General features: G+C 35.9%; 2 protein-coding genes across 5 annotated transcripts; one reads left to right on the top strand and one right to left on the bottom strand.

The window, feature by feature from the left end:
• The first annotated feature begins 799 nt into the window (after positions 1-799).
• LOC107614878 (disease resistance protein RPV1-like) lies at positions 800-24,959 on the top strand. 4 transcript variants are annotated; one of them, XM_088498382.1, is made up of 9 exons: positions 807-1,498; positions 1,580-1,722; positions 9,884-10,306; positions 13,070-14,177; positions 14,294-14,596; positions 22,012-23,544; positions 23,922-23,981; positions 24,464-24,547; positions 24,777-24,959. In XM_088498382.1, the coding sequence occupies exons 4-8, from the start codon at positions 13,242-13,244 to the stop codon at positions 24,473-24,475; spliced, it is 2,844 nt and encodes a 947-aa protein (XP_088354508.1). In that variant the 5' UTR covers positions 807-1,498; positions 1,580-1,722; positions 9,884-10,306; positions 13,070-13,241; the 3' UTR covers positions 24,476-24,547; positions 24,777-24,959. The 4 variants fall into 4 exon arrangements, with proteins under 4 accessions (XP_088354510.1, XP_088354509.1, XP_088354508.1 ...); XM_088498384.1 differs by lacking the exon at positions 9,884-10,306 and having other exon boundaries at positions 800-1,489; positions 14,073-14,177; XM_088498383.1 differs by lacking the exon at positions 9,884-10,306 and having other exon boundaries at positions 801-1,498; positions 14,073-14,177.
• On the bottom strand, positions 19,062-20,302 carry LOC148543657 (uncharacterized). The gene has a single exon (XM_088498385.1). It carries the CDS (start codon positions 19,881-19,883, stop codon positions 19,218-19,220), a length of 666 nt encoding a protein of 221 aa, XP_088354511.1. The 5' UTR covers positions 19,884-20,302; the 3' UTR covers positions 19,062-19,217.
• Positions 24,960-25,242: the final 283 nt, after the last annotated feature.

Below are 25,242 nucleotides of genomic sequence, written 5' to 3'. Positions count from 1 at the left end.
AAAAAAAATGATCTGAAGAAAAAAGCTTGAACAACTTTTGCACATTCAATTTGATGGAGGCTCTCTTATTAGCGCAGAGATCAAATTGGGGTACAATGTGTAGTCCATTTACAATTAGTTCTTATGAGCAATTTCAGTTGAAGCTACATATTTTGATTATATTCTCTTTATATAATAACCTAAAATTGGATATTCTAGCTAAGACTGTATCATGTTAATATTTTCTTTTTTTTTTTATAAGATAAAGTATGTTTTTTTATTTCTGATGCTTCGTAAAAATGTTAAAAATATTCATAAATTTTATTTTATTTTAATTTTGTTTTAAAAATTTTTTATTTGTATTAAATATATTTTTGACAACTAATTTTTTAAAAAGTTTAATGTTCAAACTAATTGTAAGACCTCTAAATTTTTAAAAGTTATTAATTAATTATTAACGATACATTATATTTATTTAAGACTGTATTTCAAAAATTTTTATATAAAAATTGAGTAAACTCTTAATTTTTATTTAGAGTTCTTATAATTGAAAAATAGTAAATATTTTATATGCCTTAATTTTAAATATTTATATTTTTAACCTTATTTTATAAATAAAGGAGAATTAATTTATTTGTCTCCAATTTTTATTTAATTAGCATTTAATCGAAACTAATTTATAAATTTGTAATTAAAAAATATTTTAAAAAAGAATATTTTATATTTAATTTAATATAATATCTCTTAATTTTATTAAAATTTAACAAAATCTCAATTTGTCCAAAAAATTCTAATTTCACATTTGTCCTCAATTAAATCCTAATCCTAAAAATAAATCACAAAACCCTAATCCCCTTCTACCTAACCCTAGCCGCCATTAGTCCTTCTCCTATTACACCCACGGCAGAGGAAAACCAAAAAAAGAAGGAAAGAAAAACCTAAGGAAGAAGGGAAGAACGAAGAGGGAGAAGGTGAAGGGAGATGACGACGCCGGCGGGGTTGGGTGCCGCCGTCGCCGTTGCTGTTAGGCCAGAAGAGAGGGAAGGGAAGCGTGGGGTTGAGGGGGAGGAGCTGCCTCGCGTCTTGCCGTCGCCACCGCCGTCGCCATCATTGCGAATCGCCGCCGTCGTGCCCGCAAGTGTGGAGGAAGCCCGTTGCTTGCCAGCTTCGTCGGATCTCTGTCATCGAACCCGTCCTTGCCGCCGCCATTGGAGTCACGAACGGAGGAGGGAGAAGAGGCGCGAAAGGGAGTGTTGCGGTGTTGCCGTGGTCGTCGAGTGGCTGGGCTCGCCGTCGTCGCGTTTGGGTGGCTGTTGCGCCGCCGTCCGTTGCTGCCTTGTCGCCACTGAAGCTTCGCGTTGCCGTTCTGACCGCCGGTAACCATCGGTGGAACCCCGTCTTTTCGGGTCGAATTCCGAGTCTTGCATGCTGAATTCAATGGTTGTTGCTTGCGACATCAAACTGCTGCGTCATCACCGGAGCTGTTGCCGCTCCGTGTTCTCGGTTAATCGTAAGTCCGGTAAGCTGTCCCTTGTTCCGAACTTTGTTAGTCACTATTCTGTTATATGTTACTAAGATTCTTGCGACGTGAATGCCTTAGGATTGGGCTCCTGTTATTGTATGTTACAATTCAAGCTGTTTCGGTTGTTGCGGAAGTGGATAAAGCTGAGGTTACGGTTGCTGCTGTCGCTGAGGAAGAAGAGGTTTTTGACGCGTTTTGGTTTTGCGAGTTTGGACTTTGAGGTAGGGGTGCTTTTTCTTAAACTTGTTTTACTTTCTAGAGTTGTTATAAATCGATATTAATGCGTAAATTACTTTTTGTGATTTCGTAAATCTTATAGATTGATTTGAGTTGCTTTAGATGAATGAGATTATTAGTTCGATTGATTGACGGATCAATTGAGAAAGTTGAAACTTCTGATTAGTTGACTGATGTTAAAGTGGTTTTTCTTGAGTTATTGAAAGAGATTTAATATTGGCATTTAGTTTAATTTTGGAAACGATTTGATTTTAGAAAAGATTTAATATTGAAATTTGGATTTGATACTAAGCCTGATTTGATATCAGAATTTGATTTTAAAACAAATTTGGAAAGGACTTGATATTTGAAAACGGTTTGTTTATTGAGAATGATTTGCTATTTTGAAAATGATTCGAAAGGAGTTTAAGGAATGGTTTGGTTTGAAACTGTTTGAGAAGACCGAGAATTCTTAATTATTGATTGATGCTATCGATTGCAGTTGGTTTAAATTGCGATTTATAGGATTGGTTGTTTGAATTCTGGATTTTGTAATTTCCTTGGGTTGAGTGTTGTTATGGAAGTGATTTGAATGATTAACAGGCATTTGGTTTGATTTGGTTGGGACCCGAAAAGGGTGACAGAGTCTAAGTTTTAGAGGAGATGCTGCCGAAATTTTAAGTTTTATTTGAAGTAATTCCTTAAAAAGATTTGCTTTTAAACATTATACGTTTTAATATTGATTTATTTATCAAAGAAAGAATTATGTTTTGAATTGAGATTGTTAATGGACGGGACAGAAAGAAGGATGATGAGGATTGATGAGGATTTTCTTTGAAATATGATTTTTGAATGAATTTGGAAATGAGATTTGGATTGATGAATGATTATGTTGAGAATGATGAGATATGATCTTTGAATTATTCATATGGCTTATGAATTTGAAATATCTGAGATACGAGGTTTCCTGGATTAAGTGTCGTGGCTTGCCACCACGTGTACCAGATTGAAAACTCGATATTCTGTTGACCCTACGACGTAAGTGTGACCGGGTACTATATAAATTCTCGGGAATGTTACCCCCATTGACCAATATTGATTATTTGAGAAAAAGCTATGCATAGACTCTTGGGAATGCACGTCAGGGGACAGTCTAAGGACAATTCAGACTTGTCGGGTTGGCTAGATAACCGACAGATGAGCCTCATCAGCCATAGGACAGACATGCATCATATGTATTTGTATACTTTGCTTGGGTTTGAACTTGTTTTGGTTTGCCTAATTGCTAAACTATTTGTAACTGCTACTTGAACTATTTGCTGTAACTGCTGCCTACTTGTACTTTCTTTGTCTGTCTTGCCTGTGCTTGTCCTGGCGTGTTGCATTTGAGAATGAACATTGGTGCTGAGTTAATGATTGTGTTGTTTGATTGCGTGGTTAGTTTTTGATTGAGATTCTCTTATAAGAAAAGAAAGGTTTCAGATTTTTGAAAAATTAGACATTGTTTCTTCGAAAAGGTTTTGAACGACTACCTATTGGTTTTTAAAAGATTCATAAGGCAATGATAATCACTGAACTTGAAAACAGTTTTTTTGTAACACCCTCACTATCAGAAGTCACGCTTCCGGCTGCGCTACTCTGATAGCAAGAAGTATTACGACTACTTTACATACTAAATATTAAAATAGGAGCTTGTGACTCAACACCGTATCGCTAATCACTTTATAAACCGGAAATCAATGTTATGAAAATTGGTTCAAACCGGCCGGTTGAACCGGTCGAACCGTGAACCGATAAGAAAAACGGTTCCGACAAATAGCATAACCGCTCATTTCAAAAACCGAAATTGGACCGTTGGACCGGTCGGGAACCGGTCGATCGGACCGAACCGGGACTCGACCGGTTTTCACATTTCAACTCACCGTTTTGAATTTTAAATAAAAAAAAGAAAATTGAAAAAAATAAAAAGAGCGTCACCAACACCAAGTCACTGTCTCCCTCTCTGTCTCCCACTCATCTTCCCTCTGCATCCCTCTCTCAAAAGAAAAAACCCTAGCCTCCATCGCTACTCTCTTCTTCAAGCTATCACTGCTGCCGTCCTACCGCCGCCGTCGAATCTGGTTTAGCTGTCGCCCCACTGCTTTAGCGTTTCTCCGCTCGTCCCAGCCGTCGTGTCGCATCGCATCGCATCGCATATGCTCGAAGCCGCCGTCCCACTGCAACTCGTCTCGTGTCGTTTCTCCGTGGAGTAGCCGCTGTTCTGCCGCGTCGGTTCTGGTCCACCGCGCTCCAGCCCTCCTCTGCTCCAGATCTGCCGTGCTCCACCCTCCTCTGTTCCAGTTCCGCCGCGTTCCACCCTCCACGGCTCCAGTTACGCGACGATCTAGCCACCCCTTCTCCAGTTCCGCGACGGTCCAACCACTCCTTCTCCAGTTCCTCAACGGTCCAGCCACCTCTTCTCCAAGAACCCTATGTCTATACCTTCATCATATAACTGTTTCAATTTAGAAGATTCATATGCTTCACCCTTTTACTTCTGTTATGTTGTTGCTCTGTTTACTTTAATATTTTTGGTTTTATAGTGATTTTTTGTTATTGAACTTGTTAAGTTGATAATTTGCTAAATTATTGGGCTGCTGTTGTCTTAATTTGTTAAATTGTTGGGTTGCTGTGGCTGAATTTGTTGGATTTTTCTATTCAAGTTTTGTTGTTTGTTTCATATACCTATTATTGTTCTTCAGATTATTGGGTTGCTGTGTTTTTTTTTTAAATTGTTAATTTGTTGATTTTTTAAATTGTTATTGTGATTCTTGGGATATAGATTGCTTTTGTTTTTTGTTATTAGGTTGTTGGTTTTTCTATTCCAATCTTGCTCTTGTTAATTCATTAAATTATTGTTATTGTGATTCTTGCTGTTGAGATTGTTCTTGCTAGTGAGTATATTAATTTGGATTTGTTGAAATTTGTTAGACTATAACTATATTTGGTGTGTTTATAATAGAGGAATAGAGAAAGGGGCAGCTATCATTGTTTGATTTGTTTCATTGATTGTTGTTTCAATTCTCCCTCTTTTCTGTTGTAAGAAGCTCACCCTCTCACTAATTCAATCTTCCTTCCTAATGGTTGTGAATTTGCTTATTTTATTGATGGTTTAATTATTCACAATATACCTTATACTTTTTCTAATTCAATATAATTGTTGAGTTTGCCTACATGGTTATATGATATCAGTTTATTTATATTTATTATAAAACGTTTTTTTCAGTTCAACCACAGTCGAATCGGTTGAACCTATAAACCAGTGAACCAGTAGTTAGAATGGTTCGATGACCGGTTTGGTTTTCAGAACCTTGCCGGAAATACATACTTCATCTAAAATAAACAAGCAGGCATAGATTCATATACAAGACTTCTTACATTATATATAATATATATATATATATATATATATATATAAAACATACAACTCCTATCCCTCTTACAAAATTGTAATAACAAAGACGATGGAAGAAAATAATCTAATTAATACAACAACATATAAACCAAACGCAGTATAACTCTTCTTAGTGCTTCTTCATTCGGTTCCTGAAAAGTAAAGCTGTAGGGGGTGAGAACCTAACCACACGGTCTCACCATGGAGTTTCAAAGTTGTCATAAGAAAATATTTAATAGGAAAACTGTTTTCAAGCTCAGTGATTATCATTGCCTTATGAATCTTTTAAAAAACCAATAGGTAATCGTTCAAAACCTTTTCAAAGAAACAATGTTTAATCTTTCAGAAATCCAAAACCTTTCCTTTCTTATAAGAAAATCTCAATCAGAAACCAACCACGCAATCAAACAACACAATCATTAATTCAGCACCAAAGTTCAATCTCAAATGTAGCACACCAGGACAAACACAGGCAAGGCAGACAAGGAAAGCACAAGTAGGCAGCAGTTACAGCAAATAGTTCAAATAACAGTTACGAACAGTTTAGCAATTAGGCAAACCAAAACAAGTTCAAACTCAAGCAAAGCATACAAATGCATATGATGCATGCTTGTCCTATGGCTGATGAGGCTCATCTGTCGGTTATCCAGCCAACCCGACAAGTCTGAATCGTACTTAGACTATCCCCCGACGTGCATCCCCAAGAGTCTATGCATAGCTTTTTCTCAAATAATTAATATTACTCAATGGGGGTAACATTCTCGGGAATTTATATAGTGCCCGGTCACACACTTACGTCGTAGGGTCAACAGAGTATCGAGTTTTCAACCTGGTACACGTGGTGGCAAGCCACGGCACTTAATCCAGGGAACCTCGTATCTAAGATATTTCAAATTCATAAGTCATGTGAATAATTCAAAGTTCACATCTCAACATTTTCAACATCATAATCATTCATCAATCCAAATCTCATTTCAAAGCCATATTTCAAATAAAATCCTCATCATCCTCTTTTTTATTCTGTTCGTTAACAATCTCAATTCCAAAACAAAATTCTTTCTTTGATAGACAAATCAATCTTAAAACGTATAATGCTTAAAAACAAATCTTTTTAATTAATTACTTTAAATAAAACTTTCAATTTTATAAAATTTCGGTAGCATCTCCTCTAAAACTCGGACACTGCCACCCTTTTCGGGTCCCATCCAAACATTTCTCAAACCTTTTCTCAACCATTTCCAAATCTCAAACATTTTCCAGAATTGAACAAGTTCCAATGTCAAATTATTTTCAAATCAACCAATTCTAACAATAAAACTCTTTTTAAAATCGAATCAGCTCAAATATTAAATCATTCATAAAATCAAACCAACTCACAATCAAACCGCTCCCAGAATCAATTTATTTTCATATCTCAAATTATTTCCAAAATCGTTTCATTTATATTACTAAGTAAATTCTACAACTAAAAAAATCCACCTTTCTTAATAATCAAGTAAATGACATTCCAAACCGGTTTTTATCCGCAACCACACACCACTCATGCAATCAAGCACCCAATAATTAAGTCAAATAAACCATTACATTCATAAGACAAATATAATCCCAGAAGTAAATCTCTTTGCATCGATATCTATTTATCACAACTCTGTAATATAAAATAGATTTTAAGAAAACCCCTACCTCAAAGAATCAAACTCGCAGCGATTTTAACGCAATAAACCCTCTTTTCACCTTATTCTGCAGCAGCTACATCATGATTTGTATTCCAAGCACTCTCTGCTAACGGAGAAGAACGGTAAGCAAAAGTAATAACCGCAAACACCGCAGCTCTAGGTAACAGACAGAATAAACACAACCAAGCAAGGCAAGGAGGAACATTACGCACTAATAAAACAGAGTCGAAATGGAGTATTATGGCAAGATAAGGTACAATAGAATTTGTCTTACTAGAAAAGAAACAAGAGAATGGGAACGGAGAAGCTATAGCTTTGACAACATTTCCTTTCAACAATCAGAACGGCGAATAAGGGCACAACCGAGCAGAAATGGCAAGCCAATGACGATGGTAGCATTAATCTGAGTGATTAAGGCAGCAAAGACACCAACAATAATTAAAACGATGGAATAGAATGAAAGTGGAACAGGGTTCAAGAAAGCAAGAAACAGGGTTACCGGTGAATCTGGCCCGGAAGGCAGCAACGTAGGCAAGGCTTACCCTCGGCGGTGAGAAGCGGTGGTGGCAACTCTGGTGATGACAAGGCGCGGTGGTGGCTTTCGACAGCCAGAACGGCGGCGGTTCACGACGGTGACACAGCTCTGACGGCGAGACAGTCTCCCTTTCCCGTCGCGTTCTGACCCTTCACCTATAGCTCAGTTCGGTGACGGAGCAGATCCACGGCGCGATGATGGCATGGCGGTGACGGCTTGACTCACGGCGGTGCAGGCAATATGAGTTCGCAGCAATAGCTTCCTCGACGGTCAGTTCTCCAGCGCGACAGCAACAACGCGAAGGGCTTCTCTCTCCTCGCGTTCGTCTCTCTCTCTTCTCCATCATTGGCGACAATTACAGCGGCTGGCGACGAGATGAGACTGAACAGTGGCGGCTGGGCGCGGCAGATCCCTTCCCTCGGCTGCGACGCGGGTAACGGCGGTAGCTTCCCTTTCTTTTCTTCCCTTGCTCGTGTCCTCTTTTCTCTCTTCGGCTAGGCTTCTCCGCGCGGCTCCCTCTCTCCTTTGACGGTGACACAACGGCACGGCGGCAGTGATGCCCGCCGGTGCCGTCTTCCTCTCTTCCCTCTTCCCCGTTTCTCCTTCTTCCTCAACGCCCTCTGCTCTCTTCTCTTTTCTTTTTTCCTGTTTCTTTCCTTATTTTTTTTCTGAAGGGGATGGGGTTGGGTCAAGGGAATGGTGGCGTGGAGTGGCGGTGAGGTGGGGTTAGGTTAGGTTAAAAGTAGGATAGTAAATTAGGGTTTCTAATTGGGAATTTTAGGATTTGATTTTGGGCAAATTGGAATTTTGTTTAATTTTAATAAAATTAAGAGATATTATATTAAATTAAGTTCTAAATTAATCTATTTAAAATTATTTTAAAAATATTATTTAATTATCAAAACTTAATTTAATTAACTTTAATTAAATAATTTTTAAAATTAAAGTCTTTAATGAACAAATAAATTAAAATCAATTTAGAATAAGACTTTTCAAAAGTTTTGGGTCTTACATTTTTTATGACAACTTTAAAGCTCCGTGAGACTGTGTGGTTAGGTTCTCACCCCCTACAGCTTTACTTTTTCAGAGACCGGATGAAGAAGTATTAAGAAGAGTCAAACTGCGTTTGGTTTTATATGTTGTTGTATTAATTGGATTATTTTTTTCCCTCATCTTTGTTATCACAAGTTTGTAAGAGGGATAGGAGTTGCATATTTTATACGTATATTATATTATAAGATATTATGTAAGGAGTCTTGTACATGAATTTATGCCTGCTTGTATTTTTCTTAAGATAAAGTATTTATTCTCCGATTTTCAAAGAACGCAGCGATACAGTGTCGATTCACAGGTTCCCATTTTAATATTTCAATATGTAAAGTAGTCGTAATACTTCTTGCAATTAGAATGGCGCAGCCGGAAGCGTGACATTCTGGTAGTGAGGGTGTTACACTAATACTATTAGTCCATTTTAATTTGATAGTGTGCTCTTCGATTCCATTTTGTTGAGCAGCTTGATTTTAGTCTTAGAAGGTAGTAGATCTAACTCAAATTCATGCCCTTAAATAATATGGCAAATCTATTCTCTCTCATAGCAAAAATGTACCTGTAATTTGTGTCCTATAATCAACTTTTTACCGATATAAAAATAGCTTAAACTAAAAATCAAATAATGTATAATTGACCTTAATACCGTTATACAAGAATATCATATAGAATTTTAAAGATTCATGATCTACTTATGTGCAATTAAATTGTGAGAATGTCCGTGGCTAAGATATGTTATGTAGTGGTAAAGATATCTCCCTTAAATTAAGTCACACCAGGTTCATGTCTTAGTAGTGGCTAGTTAGGTTACTGTGTATGAGTGTGCTTGTATGAACAAAAAAAAATGTAATTATTTAAATAAAAATGGTAAAAATATTTTTTTGTAAAAATGTTTTTTATGAAAATATTTTATTTTAAAATGTAATTTATTTATTTAGTCACATATTTTTATAACATATTAAAATTTAACCATACAATCTATTATTTAGTTTCCAACTAAAAAAAATGGTGAGAATGTCCTTAGTTTTTCGATAACCTACCGAGCACATTGAAAGAGGGATACTACTATATACACTGTAGTGAGGTTCCCGTATATTTTCATCATTTTGGACCCACACGAAAAAGAAAGAAGAAGCACAATAGCAGATGCACCGAAAGTAAGATGTTTTTTTCTCAACTGTGTCGCGAAGTTGCAAGGAAAGCCTCTTGTTTACTTGGTTGACTTCAGTCAAAGAAAGTAGAAACGCGGATCCACGAAAGTAAGATCTGTTAACACTTTCCTTTTGTTTTTCCCTTCATTCCCTTCACTTCAAATAATGAGATCACAACTTGTTGGGAAAACTCAACACAACTCATCATGGCCATATAGAGAGAACTGATTTACCATAACTTAACATACACATCATGCCACTTTCCGGTGCTTCTTCTTCTTATTCTCAAGCATCTGTCACTCATCAATACGATGTCTTTATCAGCTTCAGAGGTGAGGACACGCGTAACGGCTTCACCAGCCATCTTCATTCTGCTCTCCGCAGAAATCAGATCGAGACGTTCATAGATTACAGAATCCAGAAAGGAGGGGCCATCTGGAACGAACTTGTTGAGGCCATCAGAGACTCAAACTTGTTTCTTGTTATCTTCTCTGAGAATTATGCTTCCTCAAAGTGGTGCTTGAGAGAGCTCGCGGAGATCATTGAATGTAAGAAGGAGAATGAAAATGTGATTGTGATTCCAGTGTTCTACAGAATAGAACCCACACATGTTCGCAAGCAGAGCGGAACTTACCACACAGCATTCGCTGAGCACGAGAGATCTTTGGAGCGTAGCGTTGTGCAGCAATGGAGGACTGCACTCTTTGAAGCTTCCAATCTTTCTGGCTTCCATTGCGATCATCACAGGTAAAGGGCCCCCATCCTTCTTAAGTTTTAACAACTAACATATTCCGAGTTTAACAGAATTGCAAGTCATCTTGAGTAAGATTGTCATAATTCATAAGCCGATAAGGGCACTATTATTTTATTTAGGTAGAAACTCACCTACAACCACTTCATATTCATACGAAGTTGTTTTTAGATAGATGACATATGTTACTATTTGATTTAAAAAAATTGATTTATTTTATACAAATAATTTTATTAAAAAACCAATTGATATAGTTATAATGTTAAATTTTTTATCGTATTTTATTTTAAAAACAAATTGACTAATTTAAATTGAGAAATTGTAATTAATTATTTATTATATAATTTTTTTAACTAAAATTATAATTAAAAATTATTAAAAAAATAAAATTATCTAGTATATTGGATTAACTCAATGTTAATCAAATTTTTTATTTTTATTATAAAATATAAAAAAATTTAATTCTAAAAAAAAATCATGTTATTTTTTAAGATTTAATTTTTTTTAATGTGTTTTCATAAAATTTGCACAAAATTCACTTATCACATTAACTAAACTTATTTATTTACGTAAAGTTTGTTTATGAGCTTAGCAAACTTGTTTACGTTTTAATACGATTTGAATTGTATTAATATATTTTTATTTTTTAATCAATTTAATTTTATTTAAATAATTAGAATTTTAAATTATAAAATTTGTATTAGTTTGTAATTTAAATAGATATAATTTAAATTAACGATTTATAAAATTGCATGTAGTCGTATTATTGTACTCATATGATCAATTATATTTATTCGATTTTAAAAAAAATAATGGTTGTTAAATTTTAACTAACAAATAAATACACTTATGTTATTTTTAAATTAAATTTTTTTAAATAAATGTACTCTTATTTTTTCAATTTTTAATTTAAATAAACATATTCGGATTATTTTAAATAAAATTTAAAATGAATATAAGTAGGTTTATTTAAAATTTAAAATTTTAATATTTTAAATAAACATGCTCTTATTATTTTAAAATTTTTTAAATTTAAATAAACATATTCATATTATTTTAAATAAGTATGTGCTTTTAATTTGAAAATAATACGAATGTATTTAAATAAAAAAATTAACTGAAAACTTTTTTGTATGCAATAAATAAAATTAGAATTATTAGGAAATTTGGTTTCATCACATTATGAAATTGACTATGTCATATTTAGTATTATTCAATGTATTTGTTGTGAATTCAAATTGGTTAAGTTTTTTAATGTAGTTTCTAGCTAGTTTTTCTTGTGATCACAAAACTCTCTTAAACTCATATAAATATAATACTAATTTCTTAGTTACAACTTATGTGAGTAAAGGATTATGTTTATGTGAAACTTGTATAATAACCACATAAATCGCATTTGTCTATTTCTAATTTTTATTCAATTTATGGTATTTATAATTAGTAGCTTCATTTATAACTTCATTCTCAAGTGCATTGTAAATTAACATATCATTTCAATAGTGATTAAGTATCTAAGCATTAAAATTGATTATAAACATATATGACTCATAACACCATTCATTGAATAACATTAATTCATAACATATCAATTCACATAATGGGCTTATCAATGTTCTAGCCAGTAAATTTAGATCATAATGAAATAAAATGAAATAGAGATCATAATTAAAATTGAGAGAAAGTACATGATTGTAGTTGACAAGAGTTTGGCTCTAAGTTGCTAACTTGCTATATTGATGCTTCCATTGCTTTCAGTCAGAAACTCTAAATCAACCAATCAAATATGTTTGTGTATTTTTTTGGTTCTTTCTCTTTTTTCTCACTTGCTTTCTTCTGTGCGACTCCTTTATACTCAAATGATAAGCACATTGGTCATAAAGCTCTATTTTTTATTTGGTTGTCATTCTTTCCATTTTTAACAAAAAAATATTTTAAAGATAGGCTGATTGAAAGAATGATGAGATTTTTCATGAAGGATAAACAACCATGATAAAATAAGTTGGTAAAAAATAGCATGGAGAGAAAGTATATTTTCAGTTTTTTTTTGGCTTTCTTATACCTAAAAATAAGAAAAGAAATTAAAGTAATGGAATAAAAATATATAAAATAAAATTAAAAACAAGTGCTTTATTAAAAATTCTTTAAAATTAAAACAATTATTTGTAGTAAACATGATGAAAAAATTAACTCTTGTTGAAAAGTTATCATCCTGCCTTGTACATAAAATATAATGATTTTACATTGAAATCAGTTATAATTTAAGATATATTCCAGATACTATTAGGAACTATGTGTATCTATTTTTACTTTTAAGTGGGGCTATTTTTCTTTTTAAATAAAATAAATTATAGTTTTAAATCATAATACACAATTTTATAGTTTTAAATATTTAGTTATGTTTTCACCGATGCTAACAGTAAAATAACACTGATTTTTTTTTTTTTTGTATTTTCACTGTTACTGTCAACAAAAACAGAACGAATTTTTCTCCTACATTTATAACTATCACTACCAGCAATTTTGTCAATCACTCTCACGTTTTTTTCTTTCCTGGTAGTACAAGCATAAACGTGGGAATTTTTGTTTTTGTTGTTTTTGTTTGCGAAAACACAACTAAATATAAAAATTGATAAATTTCTATATTCCAATTTAAATTGATAAATAAAGAATTTATCTTATTTAAATAAAGAAAAAAGCTCTTTTATCTGGTTATGTATTTATTGTTTTATTTCTAATGTAATCTTTACTTGCCATGCTAGGCAAGAAGCTGAGTTGATCGATGAGATTGTGAAAGCAATTTTTCCAAATCTAAATAGCAATTGCTATAGAGATGAACTCAAAAGCCCTTTTATTTGTAACAGAAACTATACTTCTGTTAAATCCTTATTGAAATTCAAGTCAGAGAAAGTTCTTGTGATTGGAATTTGGGGTATGGCCGGTATTGGCAAAACAACTATTGCTACTACTCTTTTTCATGAGTGCTCCTCAGAATACGAAGACCATTGTTTCTTAGCCTTTTCAAAAAATTTAGAAGGAAAAGGTCTTAATCACATATGCGCTAAACTTCTTTCGCAATTGTTAAATCAAGATCTTCGTATCAATAATATTCGAGTAATACACTCTAGTATTATCCGTAAACTCAAGCATAGGAAGGTTTTTGTTGTGCTGGATGATGTGACTAATTCACAAATTGCAGCTGATTTGATTCAACTGTTTCGTAATTGTTTGAGTTATGGTAGTAGAATCATTTTGACAACAAGGGATAGAAATGTGCTTACAAGTGGAGGAGTCGAAGAAATCCATGAAGTGAAGGAAATGAATTTTGAGGACTCTCTTAAACTTTTTAGCCATAATGCCTTTAATGATTCTCATCCTAAAGAGGATTATTATGAGCTATCAACAAGAGTCGTAGCAGATTATGCCAAAGGAATACCATTAGCATTAAAAATTTTGGGATCATTTCTTCGGACCAAAGAAAAAAGTGAATGGGATAGTGCATTGAGAAAATTACGAAAGTATCCCAATGCAGATATTCAGCAAGTGTTGAGATTGAGTTATAATGCATTAGATGATGATGAAAAAAACATCCTGTTAGATATTGCGTGCTTTTTTTACGAGCATGAAATGGAGATGGTAACAAAAATATTAAATTCTTGTGGTTTCTTTGCAGACATAGGGATAAAAAGCCTATTGGACAAATCTCTTGTAAGTATTTATTCAAATGGTAGTTGTAAATACATAAAAATGCATAGCTTGATACAGGAAATGTGTTGGAAAATCATTCATGAAGAATATAGCAAAAATGGTGGTCAACAAACAAGACTGTGGAATACCGAAGAAGTCTGCAATATATTCCAGGATGAAAGAGTAAGGGAATCATGCTTTAATGGCTTGGTCTTCAAAAAGAGTGTATGTATATATCAAAATATTGCTCACAGCAACATAATACTAACATTGTATTGCAATGCTCATCAATTTTGCAGGATATTCATGGAGTTGAAAGTATGATTGTGGATATGAATGAAATTACAATAGATCCACGTATAATTATCATTGCATTAAGGAAGATGCCAAAGTTAAGGTTACTTGCTTTAAGAGGAAATATTAACATGGATCTTGAATGGAACAGAGTGCTTATAGAGGGTTTTCAATTTCCTAATGACTTAAGGTATATTGAGTGGGATAAATGTCCACTTAAGATTGTGCCATCTATTTGTTGGCCTCAAAAACTTGTTCAGCTTTCCATGCAAGGTAGCAATATTGAAAAACTTTGGGATACAGCACAGGTAGGATCATGATTATATTTCTCTTTATACTTTTTTAATACTTTAGTTAGATACTAAAATAAAAAGACTGATATATTATAGAAATTAGTTAGTATAAAAAACAAAATTTTGAAAGAATAAAAAATAGGGTAGTTTTGATAAAAGTAATATTAATTATGGAACAGTTATTTCAAGATTTATAATTTATAAACTTACTTTAGGTAAGATTAATTTATTTCTATATATTGTAAAATATTTTTGCGTCCTAATTATTTCTTAAAAAGTCATATTTTCATCATTTAATCAAGAAATTTTTTTTTATATAAACTTTTGTGAGAATAAAATATCACACTAAAATATTTCAGAACATTGAGAGCAAACTTTTATTTAAAAAAATAACTATAATATCACAGAATAATTAAACAAATTTTGATGAGAGAACAAAGAATATTTTATAAGAAGAAAATGATAATCAAGTTCATGAGTTAGATAAATACTAGACCACACCCAATAATTACTTATATATATCTATCATAATTTTTTTAAATTAAAAAAATAACATTCACAAAATAAATAAATAAATAAATAAAACAAAGAACATAATTGGTTCTCAATAGTTTCTTGTCATTTTTTTTTATCAAAGATAGGAGACTCGAACCCACAACCTTTTAATTGAGTGTGAAAAAACTATGTTATTTGAGCTATAACTCATTCACAATTGTCATTTAACATTTTTTTGTTTTGCCATCATATTAATTTACTATATGTCATGATGCAATGCTTTCTTCATCAAAAAGAAAGAATAAAAGTAATAATCAACCACATCAAACGGTTTTCACTTTCGAAAAATTTTCTCCCTAAATGGATTTTTCACTCCTATGAATTATATATAGATGATGTTTATTTTTTTTTTGAATGAGAAGCTCAACACAACAAGTGGAGCAAGGAGTGTAGCAAGAAAGAAACAAAGCAAAAGCAAAAAAATCAGAACAAAAGCAAACATAGAAATCCCTTTGTTATCTCCGGCATTGCCATCAACAACAGAAGGGGTCAGCACCTAACCACTCCTTGTAGATCAGAAAAGATAAGTTGATGATCTCCTCAACCCCTTTTCCTTTGTTCTGAAAAATCCTCCGGTTGCGTTCCAGCCATATGTTCCAAATGATCGCACAGAAGCACACCATCCATCTCTTGCACTCTTGTTTTGTTTTTGAGTTCTCAGTCCAACTTTGAAAGTGCTCCTTTACTGCATCTGGACACACCCATTGCATCCCAACATATGATAACCAAGCACACCATACCTGCCAAGAAAAGCTGCAACCAAGAAATATATGGTGGCCATATTCAACACCATTGTTACATAAAACACATAAAGTATCTCCTTGGTGAATGACCCCAAGTCGACTCAGCCTCTCCTTGGTGTTGACTCTGCCAATCAGGACAAACCAGACAAACAACTCTACTCTGGGTGGGACAAGGCCTTTCCAAATGGTCTTTGTAAAACTGTAGCTTGATATATCCTCCGGTGCTATTTCCACCTACAACACCTGCACAAATGAGTTAGTAGAAAAAATTTCTTGTTTATCATACTTCCATACAATTCTATCCTCTCTTCCAGGATCAAGTTTAACCAGCCTCAGAGTGTGGTGAAGCTGGTTCACTAAATCCAACTCCCATTGGAATAATTCTCTCCTCCACTGAAAATTCCAAATCCAAGCTAACCCATCCCAAAACCCACAATCCCCTATCATTGACCCTGTTTGGTTTGAAACTGAGAAGAGCCTTGGAAAGCGGTCTTTCAAGGAACCTCCCTAAATCCAGACATCCTCCCAGAACCGAGTTTGTCTTCCGTCACCCACCTCCATGGACAACCCAGTAATCATCTTCTGCCTAACTTCTTGATTCTTAAATTGTAGCTGACAAATATCCTTCCACGGACCTCCTCGGATAGGTAGCTCTTGGGATGATAGGAGCTCATTTGGATTCAGGTTGTTGCAGGAACAGACAACCTTCTTCCACAACGGACACTCCTCCCTAGAGAACCTCCACCACCATTTAAACAGAAGGGCTGAGTTTCGAATCATGGCATCCCCAACCCCCAATCCACCCAGCTTTTTAGGAGCCTGAACCACTTCCCATTTAACCAACGCCATACCACTCTTTCCATCCTCTTTACTCCATAGAAATCTCCTTTGCAAGGAAATTAATTTCTCTGCAACAACCTTTGGCATCTTATACAGGCTCAGATAATAAACCGGTAGACTATTTAACACAGTTTTAATAAGTACCAACTTACCGGCCTTATTGAGGATCTTGGCCTTCCAGAGGCTAAGCTTCTCCTCCACCTTGTCTATTACAGGCTTCCACGTCTTAACCAACCTTGGGTTTGCTCCTAACGAGATGCCCAGATATTTAACTGGTAGATTGGCTTGCTTGCAGCTCAACACTCTGCACATACGTTGTATCCACTGCTCATCACAGTTAACAGGGATTAAGCTTGATTTATCAAAGTTGATACTTAGACCTGACATCAACTGAAAGCATCGAAGCAACCTTTTGTAGTTCTTGATTGTCTCTTCCTCAGGAGGACAGAATAAGACAGTATCATCTGCAAACTGTAGATGCGACAGTTCAACATGATCTCTCCCAACCAATAACGGCGATATGCGACCGTTTCTCACAGCCTCTCCAATCATCCTATGTAGGACATCAACCACAAGTACGGAGAGAAAAGGGGACAGAGGATCCCCTTGCCGCAGGCCCCTTTCCATCTTGAATGGCTTGGATGGCGAGCCATTTATCAGAACTGACATAGAGGACGTGCTCACACACTCCATAACCCACCCCCTCCATCTTCGACCAAAGCTCATCTTCTGTAAAACAATGTCTACAAAACTCCACTTGACTCTGTCATATGCTTTCTGGAAATCAAGCTTTATTACTGCCGCTTCCTTCTTCCTCTGTTTGATCCACTGAACCGTTTCACATGCGATTAGAGCCCCGTCATGAATCTTCCGACCCTTAACAAAAGCACTCTGTGTCTCACCTACTAAACCTGGCATAACACCTCTCATTCTCCGAACCAGCATCTTCGAAATTACCTTGTATACACACCCCACCATGCTAATCGGACGCAGATCTTTGATTTCCTTAGCACCAGTAAACTTGGGGGCCAACGCCACCCACGTGACATTAGCATCAGGCAGCAACCTTGAAGATTGGAAAAAGGCCAGAACCGCTGCCGTGAAATCCGAACCTATATCAGACCAACACTTCTTTATGAAATTCATGTTGTAACCGTCACATCCTGGAGCCTTAGACGATTCACAATCCCACACTGCCTCTTTAACCTCCTCAGGTAACGGTAGCATCTCTAGAGCAATAGAATCCTCCTCGCTTATCCTTTCCACCAGACCATCTCTGAATCCCACCTCAAGAGACCTCTCTTGATGATATAAGTCTTTATAAAACTCCCTGATGGCAAGCTTAGTTCTGGCTTGATTCCTTATCAATCTTCCATTAATAAGTAAAGAATCAATCCTGTTATTTCTCCGCCTGGCAGAAGCTAAGTTTTGGAAGTACCTCGTATTTTTATCCATGTCCCTCGCATGCCTCGACCTTGACATCTGCTTCCAATGTAGTTCTTTCCTCACATACCATCTCTCACAACAAGTAACTAGCGCCTTCCGTCTTGCTTCCACTGTCCCATCATAGCTCCCATTGCCGACCATGTCATCAATCTTCTTAATCTCTTCCTCAAACCTCAAAATTTTCTTGTCCATATCACCAAAATTTTCTCTATGCCATCTCCCCAAAGGAGCCGTCAACGCCCTTAGTTTATCGGTGAATGGTATCTCTCCTAGCCCTCTCCATTCCTCCTTGACCATCCTTAAAAATCCTTCATGAGTAAACCACGAATCCAGACTTCTGAATGGCCTCGCACTGTCTCTCAGCCTCTTCTCTTCCACTATGATAGGGCAATGATCTGACAAACCCCGAGGACCACCTCTCAAGCGAGTCTCTGGAAATGCCTCAAGCCATTCCAAGCTAACCAAAGCTCTGTCAATACGGCTGCATGACTGTCCCCTAAACCATGTAAACTTACGGTCAGAGATCGGTAGGTCCACCAAGCCCATGTCATGCATCCAATTCTTGTAGTCGTGTGCCGACAAAAGTAAGCTTTCTAATCCTCGCCTTTCTTCCACCTGTCCAATCTCATTAAAGTCTCCAAAAAAACAACAGGCGCCTGGGCATAAACCAGCCATGTAACTCAACTCCTCCCACACAACAAGTTTCTCATCTCTAGTGTGAGCACCATAAACCAAGAAAAAAGTACAGTTAATAGTATTCTCTGACAGGACCCCTTCAACACATAGCCATCGCTCACTTTTATAGCAATTTCTCATTTTAAAGAAACCATCATCCTACATTAATAACAACCCGCCAGATGCACCAACAGACTCCACATATTCCCATCCCACACAACCGTTCCCCCATATTTTCACAACATCAAACCTTGTTACTAACTGTCATTTAGTCTCAACCAACCCTAACATATCCAACCTATGCTTCCTCTTAAGTTCTTTCACCATCCTTAACTTCCCATCACCCCTTAACCCCCTAATATTCCATGAGCTAATAATCATTTTAAATTATTATTACACACCTTTTTGAGATTTTTGGGTCTGCTCCGTCTAGCTTTAGCCTTCTGTTTTGCCAGTCTCCTTTTTCTAGCAATCTCTTCATTCTGTTCTTGGAGGATCCGCATGATGTCATCATCTTCATTGAGCAGCATTGCTCCGGATTCTTCTGCTAGCTCCCATGTCTTCCAGTTTTCCAGCATTTGTTCATCCAGATTTACATACTCATTACTACTATCTTCGTCTTCGTTGGCCTGTCCTTGTTCCCTTTCATCATTGCCTCTGTCACCATGTCCTTCCTCCACGTTCTGCATCGGAGAATTCCTAGCACAAACCGATTCAATCCCTAGGCCTGCCTCCGTTAACTCTGCACAACCACCACCAATTGCTTGATAATAGGCTTCATTACTTTGTCTGTCCATGTCATTGGCCCCTTGAACTTCCTCCAACAGCGTCACAGCTCCTTCCACCCTTTCAATCCGGTTTTCCAACCTGCAACCCCCTATCATCACGGAACCCGATACCCCTGAGGCCTTCCGTTCTCCAGCAGCGCCGCCCATGCTCGTCACACAACCAGGGAGCGTCGTGGTTACATCACCATCAGTCAGTCTCCGCCGCAAGCTCTTTCCACCGATGGAGTTGGCGCGAGCTTCTTCTTCATCGCGCATGAGGCCATCGCACTGCTCCGAGTCGACCTCAACCGACCTACACACTTGGCGTTGTGCTTCATCGCCTGGACGTTAATGGCTCTGCAATGTCCTCCTTCTCCCCTCCCGAGGTCGCTTCCGTGGATCTCCACCACTCTTGGTCTCCCTGACGGCGCAGAAGGAGCGCCTGCATCAGATCTCGCCCCTTGGATTAGGCTGACCCTGACCCGACCCATGGCATCATGGTCCAGCCCATGCCAGCATGCACCGGTGCCACACTTTCCTTGTGCAATTGGATACGGCCCACCTTGGCCCAGCACACATTCTTTGTTTTTATTGGCATTGATGGCCCGTTCAGGAAGTCTCACACATGTACCCTTGGGTTTATCTCTTAGCAGCCCATTATGAACACATGGATAGCTCCACGAAATTGTGAGCTCCGAATATAATTACCTCCCAATCCCCCAGAATCTGCCAAGCCATCAATATGACCATAAATTTGCTGATTCGTTACCGGAATTATTTGATTGAGCTTTAAGTGGTCATAATTCCATTCGTTTAAAATTGCCTCTGAAATTACTACTCTGCCCTCATCTTCAACCTCCCGTCCTACCCTTTCTGTAACTGCTACCGTTGCCTGATCTTCGTAGCCTATCAACCTTGTAGAAGCAGCCGACATTGTAGCATCAGCCTCAGGGAGTCTAAACGCTTCGTTATTTTGGGGAATGCAAACTATATCTTTATCCGTTCTTTTTTCCGAAGCATATTGCGAGTTGTAAACTTCTTGTCCCACCTCTTTTACCAGGACGTCGAATCCACTGGTACCGACAGTGATATGAACCCATTCATTGATCACACCCATAACACAAGTATCAATTAGAACGCGGCCAACACTAAAGGAGGCGCACGATTCCGTTCCTTTATCACACCCAACCACTTCTCCCCATTGGCCACCGATCTTCTTGAATGTATCCACTGTTCAAATATGTAGTGGGACTCCGAAGCACTCTAGCTAGACTCTTCGAGATTCACTTTTCTCTGATTCATCCCACCTCTATACGTTATGAAAAAATTTCAGAAGGCTATTCATTTTGAACGTGTATGTCTCTTCAGCATTCAAAAGACTGTTGAACGTCAGCAATGCCTTATAAGCTCCCAATTCTCGTACCTGAGTGACCTGCGAAAAGTTCTTAGCAACCATATCCTGTAAAGACCTAAAGTCAATGGCCGTTGTTGTTCCACCGACTAGACTTTTCTGCAGCCAGTTCAAATTTTCTGTCACCACAGCCACATCTAGATTCTTTGTTAACCCATTCCCATGTTGATCCAGAATCTTCTTATCTTTTTCCACATTCTTAGAACTACTAGCTGGGACGGCCGAATTATCCTTATGCTCCCTTTGCGGCTGGCGGACACTTTCTTTTCGAATGATACCTTCTGCCTGTATCTTTTTCGTGCCATTAGCAACCGACATTCTCCTGTATTTTGCTTCTCCAACAAACACAATCTTACCTCTGAGTCTCATACGATTCATCTCTGTTATGGCCTTCAAAGCTCCTCCCCTCGTAGTGTACCATACGAACGCAAAAATGTACAAACTACCATTCTTTTGCTTCCGAGATAGGTATATGTCGTTTATGCGTCCAGTCCAACTGAACAGTTCGAACAGTTCTCTCTTAGAAATGTCCTCTGGAAGGTTATCCAAGAAGATCGAAAAGGACTCCGTCTCCAATCAATGAAACTCTTCTCGATTCCAAACTCTAGGATCTTTGATTGGATTCCTAAAACTACCCCTCATTGTGTTTCCACCCCAACAATATATACACTAAATACTAATCAAATCAAGTTCCATGTTCTAAGTTTCAAATAAATTATCTATTATTTTAATATTGTAATTATATATATATAAAATTAGTTGTATTGATTTGTTGGAAACACTTTTTTATATAGGTGTAAGAAATAAAAGAAGAAAAAAATTGTTGGAAAATATAATTAATACTTAATATTGTCATTTAATATTTAATATTAGATGATGTATAATAATTTATAAAATTAAAAAAGTGAGAGTGTAACGCATTAAACAATAAACCAACACTTTTTTCTTCCACTAGTGATGTATATGTGTTAACATGTTTGTTGGGATTGACAGAATCTACCAAGTTTGGAGTTTCTTGACCTCGATGACTGCAAACGCTTGATAGAGTGCCCAAATTTAGCAGGTGCCACGAATCTCAAAGAAATATCACTCCGTGACTGTGAAAGCTTACGAGATGTTCATCCATCTATTTTCTCTCTCCCCAATATTGAAGAACTAAATGTGAACTATTGCACGGCGCTGAAGAGGCTTTGCGGTGACTATTGTTCTCCCTCTCTCCATCGCTTGTTGGCCACTGGTTGCTCCAATTTGGAAGAGTTCTCAATCTCCATGATGACTCATCATTCCAAAATCGAGTTATGTTTACCATCAACGGCTTTGAGTGACGTTCCATCCACTATTATGCATCTCAAAAATCTTGAATTGTTCGGTTTTAACATCAGTTACTCTCTTCAAAAACTTCCTCTAAACTTTGCCTCCAAAATTGCACTCGTAGATCCAATAAAACATGAAGACGACACATGCATCATGTTAAGTAGAATATTCCCCACCCCTGCCTTCTTGTCTCTCAAGCAATTAGCTTTCTACAAATGTAAGAGCTTTTCTAAACTCCCAAACAACATTCATGTCTTACAATCATTACAAGTATTAGAACTGCAAAGTTGTCATGTCATTACAAGTTTGCCAAAAAGCATTAAGAATCTTCAACAGCTCATGAAACTTGTGATCATTGATTGTGAACTGCTTCAATACGTACCTCCACTTCCCCCATCTATTAAATTCTTTGATGCACTAAACTGCAAATCCTTGAAGGAAGTCTCGAGTTTAACCAGTGAACCACCCAGAAAACACAATGCATGGTTTGGATTCCATAACTGCACAAAGTTGGATGATGATGCATATGATGCAGTTTTGGAAGACTTCAAATCCAGGATAAAACTTGTGGCAAATAATGATGGATATTCGCATAATGAAGCAAACAATGGTAATATATTCTTCTACTACTATTTACCAAGTAAAGAGAGCATAATTAATGAGTGGTTCCCTGACTACTACTCAAGAGAAGCTTCGATCATTGTTGAAGTTGCTCCAGATCACAAGATTTCTTCTTGTCTTGTTGGCTGCATCTTGATTTCTCAATACCAATCTTGCAAGCTTGTCGAGAAAGAAGTGATATTTGGATGGAAATGCTACCTGGGAAAGGGTTGCAACGAGTGGGAATGGATCGCAACTTCTGGCAATAGAGGACTCTTGACCGGTCATTTTCCCATCAATAAGATTCCATTTGAAATGGTATCAGATCATAAGGTAGTATGGTATGATGGAGAGCGTTCCAACAAGATAACGGAAGCAATCAAAGAGAGAAAGAGGGACACCAGTTGTAATTCTATCCTTAAATTTGAGTTCTATGCAAATACAGAAGATAATGAGGAAGTAGTGATAAAGGGGTGTGGGATCCGTTGGATGCATTTCCATGTCAATGATGATGAAGAGATTAGTCCAGATGCCACTCATGAGGGCTATGAATCTGATGACTTGGAGTTGGAAGATGAATCTGATGGCTTGGAGTTGGAGGACGACATTGAGGTAATGCTTCTAATACTAATAGTAACTGAAAACATAGAGTTGATAAATTATGTACGTGCTTGAATTTTCTTTTTATTTCTTCTACACAACCTAGCTATAATTTTTTATTGTTTCTCTTACAGAAAGCTTCTTTGCTTCAATTTTATAGATATATATCTTGTAAAAGTCACTACAAGAATTACAAAAATGAAGGTTTACTATGCTCTTTACAAGAAATAAAACATTTTCGCATATTGATGTTTATGTTCATGATGTGTTGTCAATTTTATACCATAGTATGTTGTTTCATATCGTCCTTGTTTGTGTGATTAATTATCGTATTGTAGTAATAATGTATCAAATGTGGGGGATCATGAGGAATTATATTCTTGTTGCAGAGACAGAGAACAGTGAATCCGAGAAAGAGTATATTTGCGTCGTGGTTCCAAAGATTACTGGTAAGTTGCCCAATTATGTTAGCTAATCTTTTGGTTATACTTGGTCAAATTACTATTTCTTGAGCAGTTCAGTTTTCATATTATAATTGAGTTTATTTTAATATATGATCTCCTATTATAATTGTAATTGTAGTCGCAATATTTTAGTTTTTTTTTATTTTACTTTTTATTTCTTTTTTACCTTTTATTTTTACTTTATTGATTGATTATTATTTTGAAGAAAGTTAGTTTTCTAACAAAACCCAATGTTATTGTTAATTTGGTGATTATCATATTGAAATCGTGCTATGTTACTGTATGTAATTGTATATATATCATAACTTCAAGCTATAATAAATAGAGTTGCAATAGGCTGCAAATATATTCAAATTCAAATTGCAAGAAAAAAATTTATACTACATAAACTACACTGCGTATTATTGTAAACGCTACAATATCTGGAATCACCAAAATTAATTTTATTGTTATCGATTTTGTAACAGTGCTGCACGTAGAGCAAATACAGAAGAAGAGATACAAAGAAATATCACTCCAAAAACAGAATAATATCTTTCTGTTAAATTAAGGTACAGTAACTCTGGTTTCTTTTGCAGAATTATACAATATCTTTTCCTTTTTTTTTTTAATGTGTACTTTGTTCCTTGTTTCTCTTCAATTGAGTTGATATTGTTTTGTGATTATAAAAGAAATAAAGGAAGAGAAAACAAATTGAAGAAAGTATAGCAGTGAATGCAAGGTCATGTGTTTCAACTCATATATGTGTTTCTTTTTTTAAACATTTTTTCCTTTCTACAGTGAAGAATATCATATGAGAATTCGAAGAGGAAAGCTTCTGTGGGGAACACCTAAACTTCCTTTAGTTCATATTGTTGTAATAGTTGTCTATTTGCTCACTTTATAGCACACTTTCCTTGAGGACAGCAACTTCGTGTGTATTAAATGATTGGATTTTATTTGATGAGTTTGGAAAACTCTAAATTAATATTTGTGATGACTAAACATTATTAATTATATCAATTACAAAATTATTAATTTGATTTTCTTTTAACATATGTTAATTAATAATTTTGTGATGCAGGTTTATATTGGACCGAAAAATAAAAGAAAAAATATTAGCTTGCCCAATTCATATACTCAGCCTTGGAATTGAATTTATACGGCTGAAAAAATGGTTGCGTTGGTTGGGCTAGAATTGATGAATTAAGCCTAATTGATTTTATCATTAAATAATCAAAGAAGTGTGGCTGAAATAATTTTGAAT

Source organism: Arachis ipaensis, chromosome B9 (assembly GCF_059453495.1).
Source record: "Arachis ipaensis isolate K30076 ecotype BB chromosome B9, ASM5945349v1, whole genome shotgun sequence".
Classification (NCBI taxonomy): Eukaryota; Viridiplantae; Streptophyta; class Magnoliopsida; order Fabales; family Fabaceae; genus Arachis; species Arachis ipaensis.
The sequence above is the reverse complement of the archived record's forward strand: the minus strand, read 5'-3'. Positions and strand labels throughout refer to the sequence as shown.

Coding starts and splice junctions, on each gene's coding strand:
- LOC107614878 (XM_021110868.2), top strand. CDS start 9,813: ATGCCACTTTCCGGTGCTTCTTCTTCTTATTCTCAAGCATCTGTCACT. Junction 14,178..14,293: donor ATATATTCCAGGATGAAAGA/GTAAGGGAATCA, acceptor TCAATTTTGCAG/GATATTCATGGAGTTGAAAG. Junction 14,597..22,011: donor AACTTTGGGATACAGCACAG/GTAGGATCATGA, acceptor TGGGATTGACAG/AATCTACCAAGTTTGGAGTT.
- LOC148543657 (XM_088498385.1), bottom strand. CDS start 19,883: ATGCGCGATGAAGAAGAAGCTCGCGCCAACTCCATCGGTGGAAAGAGC.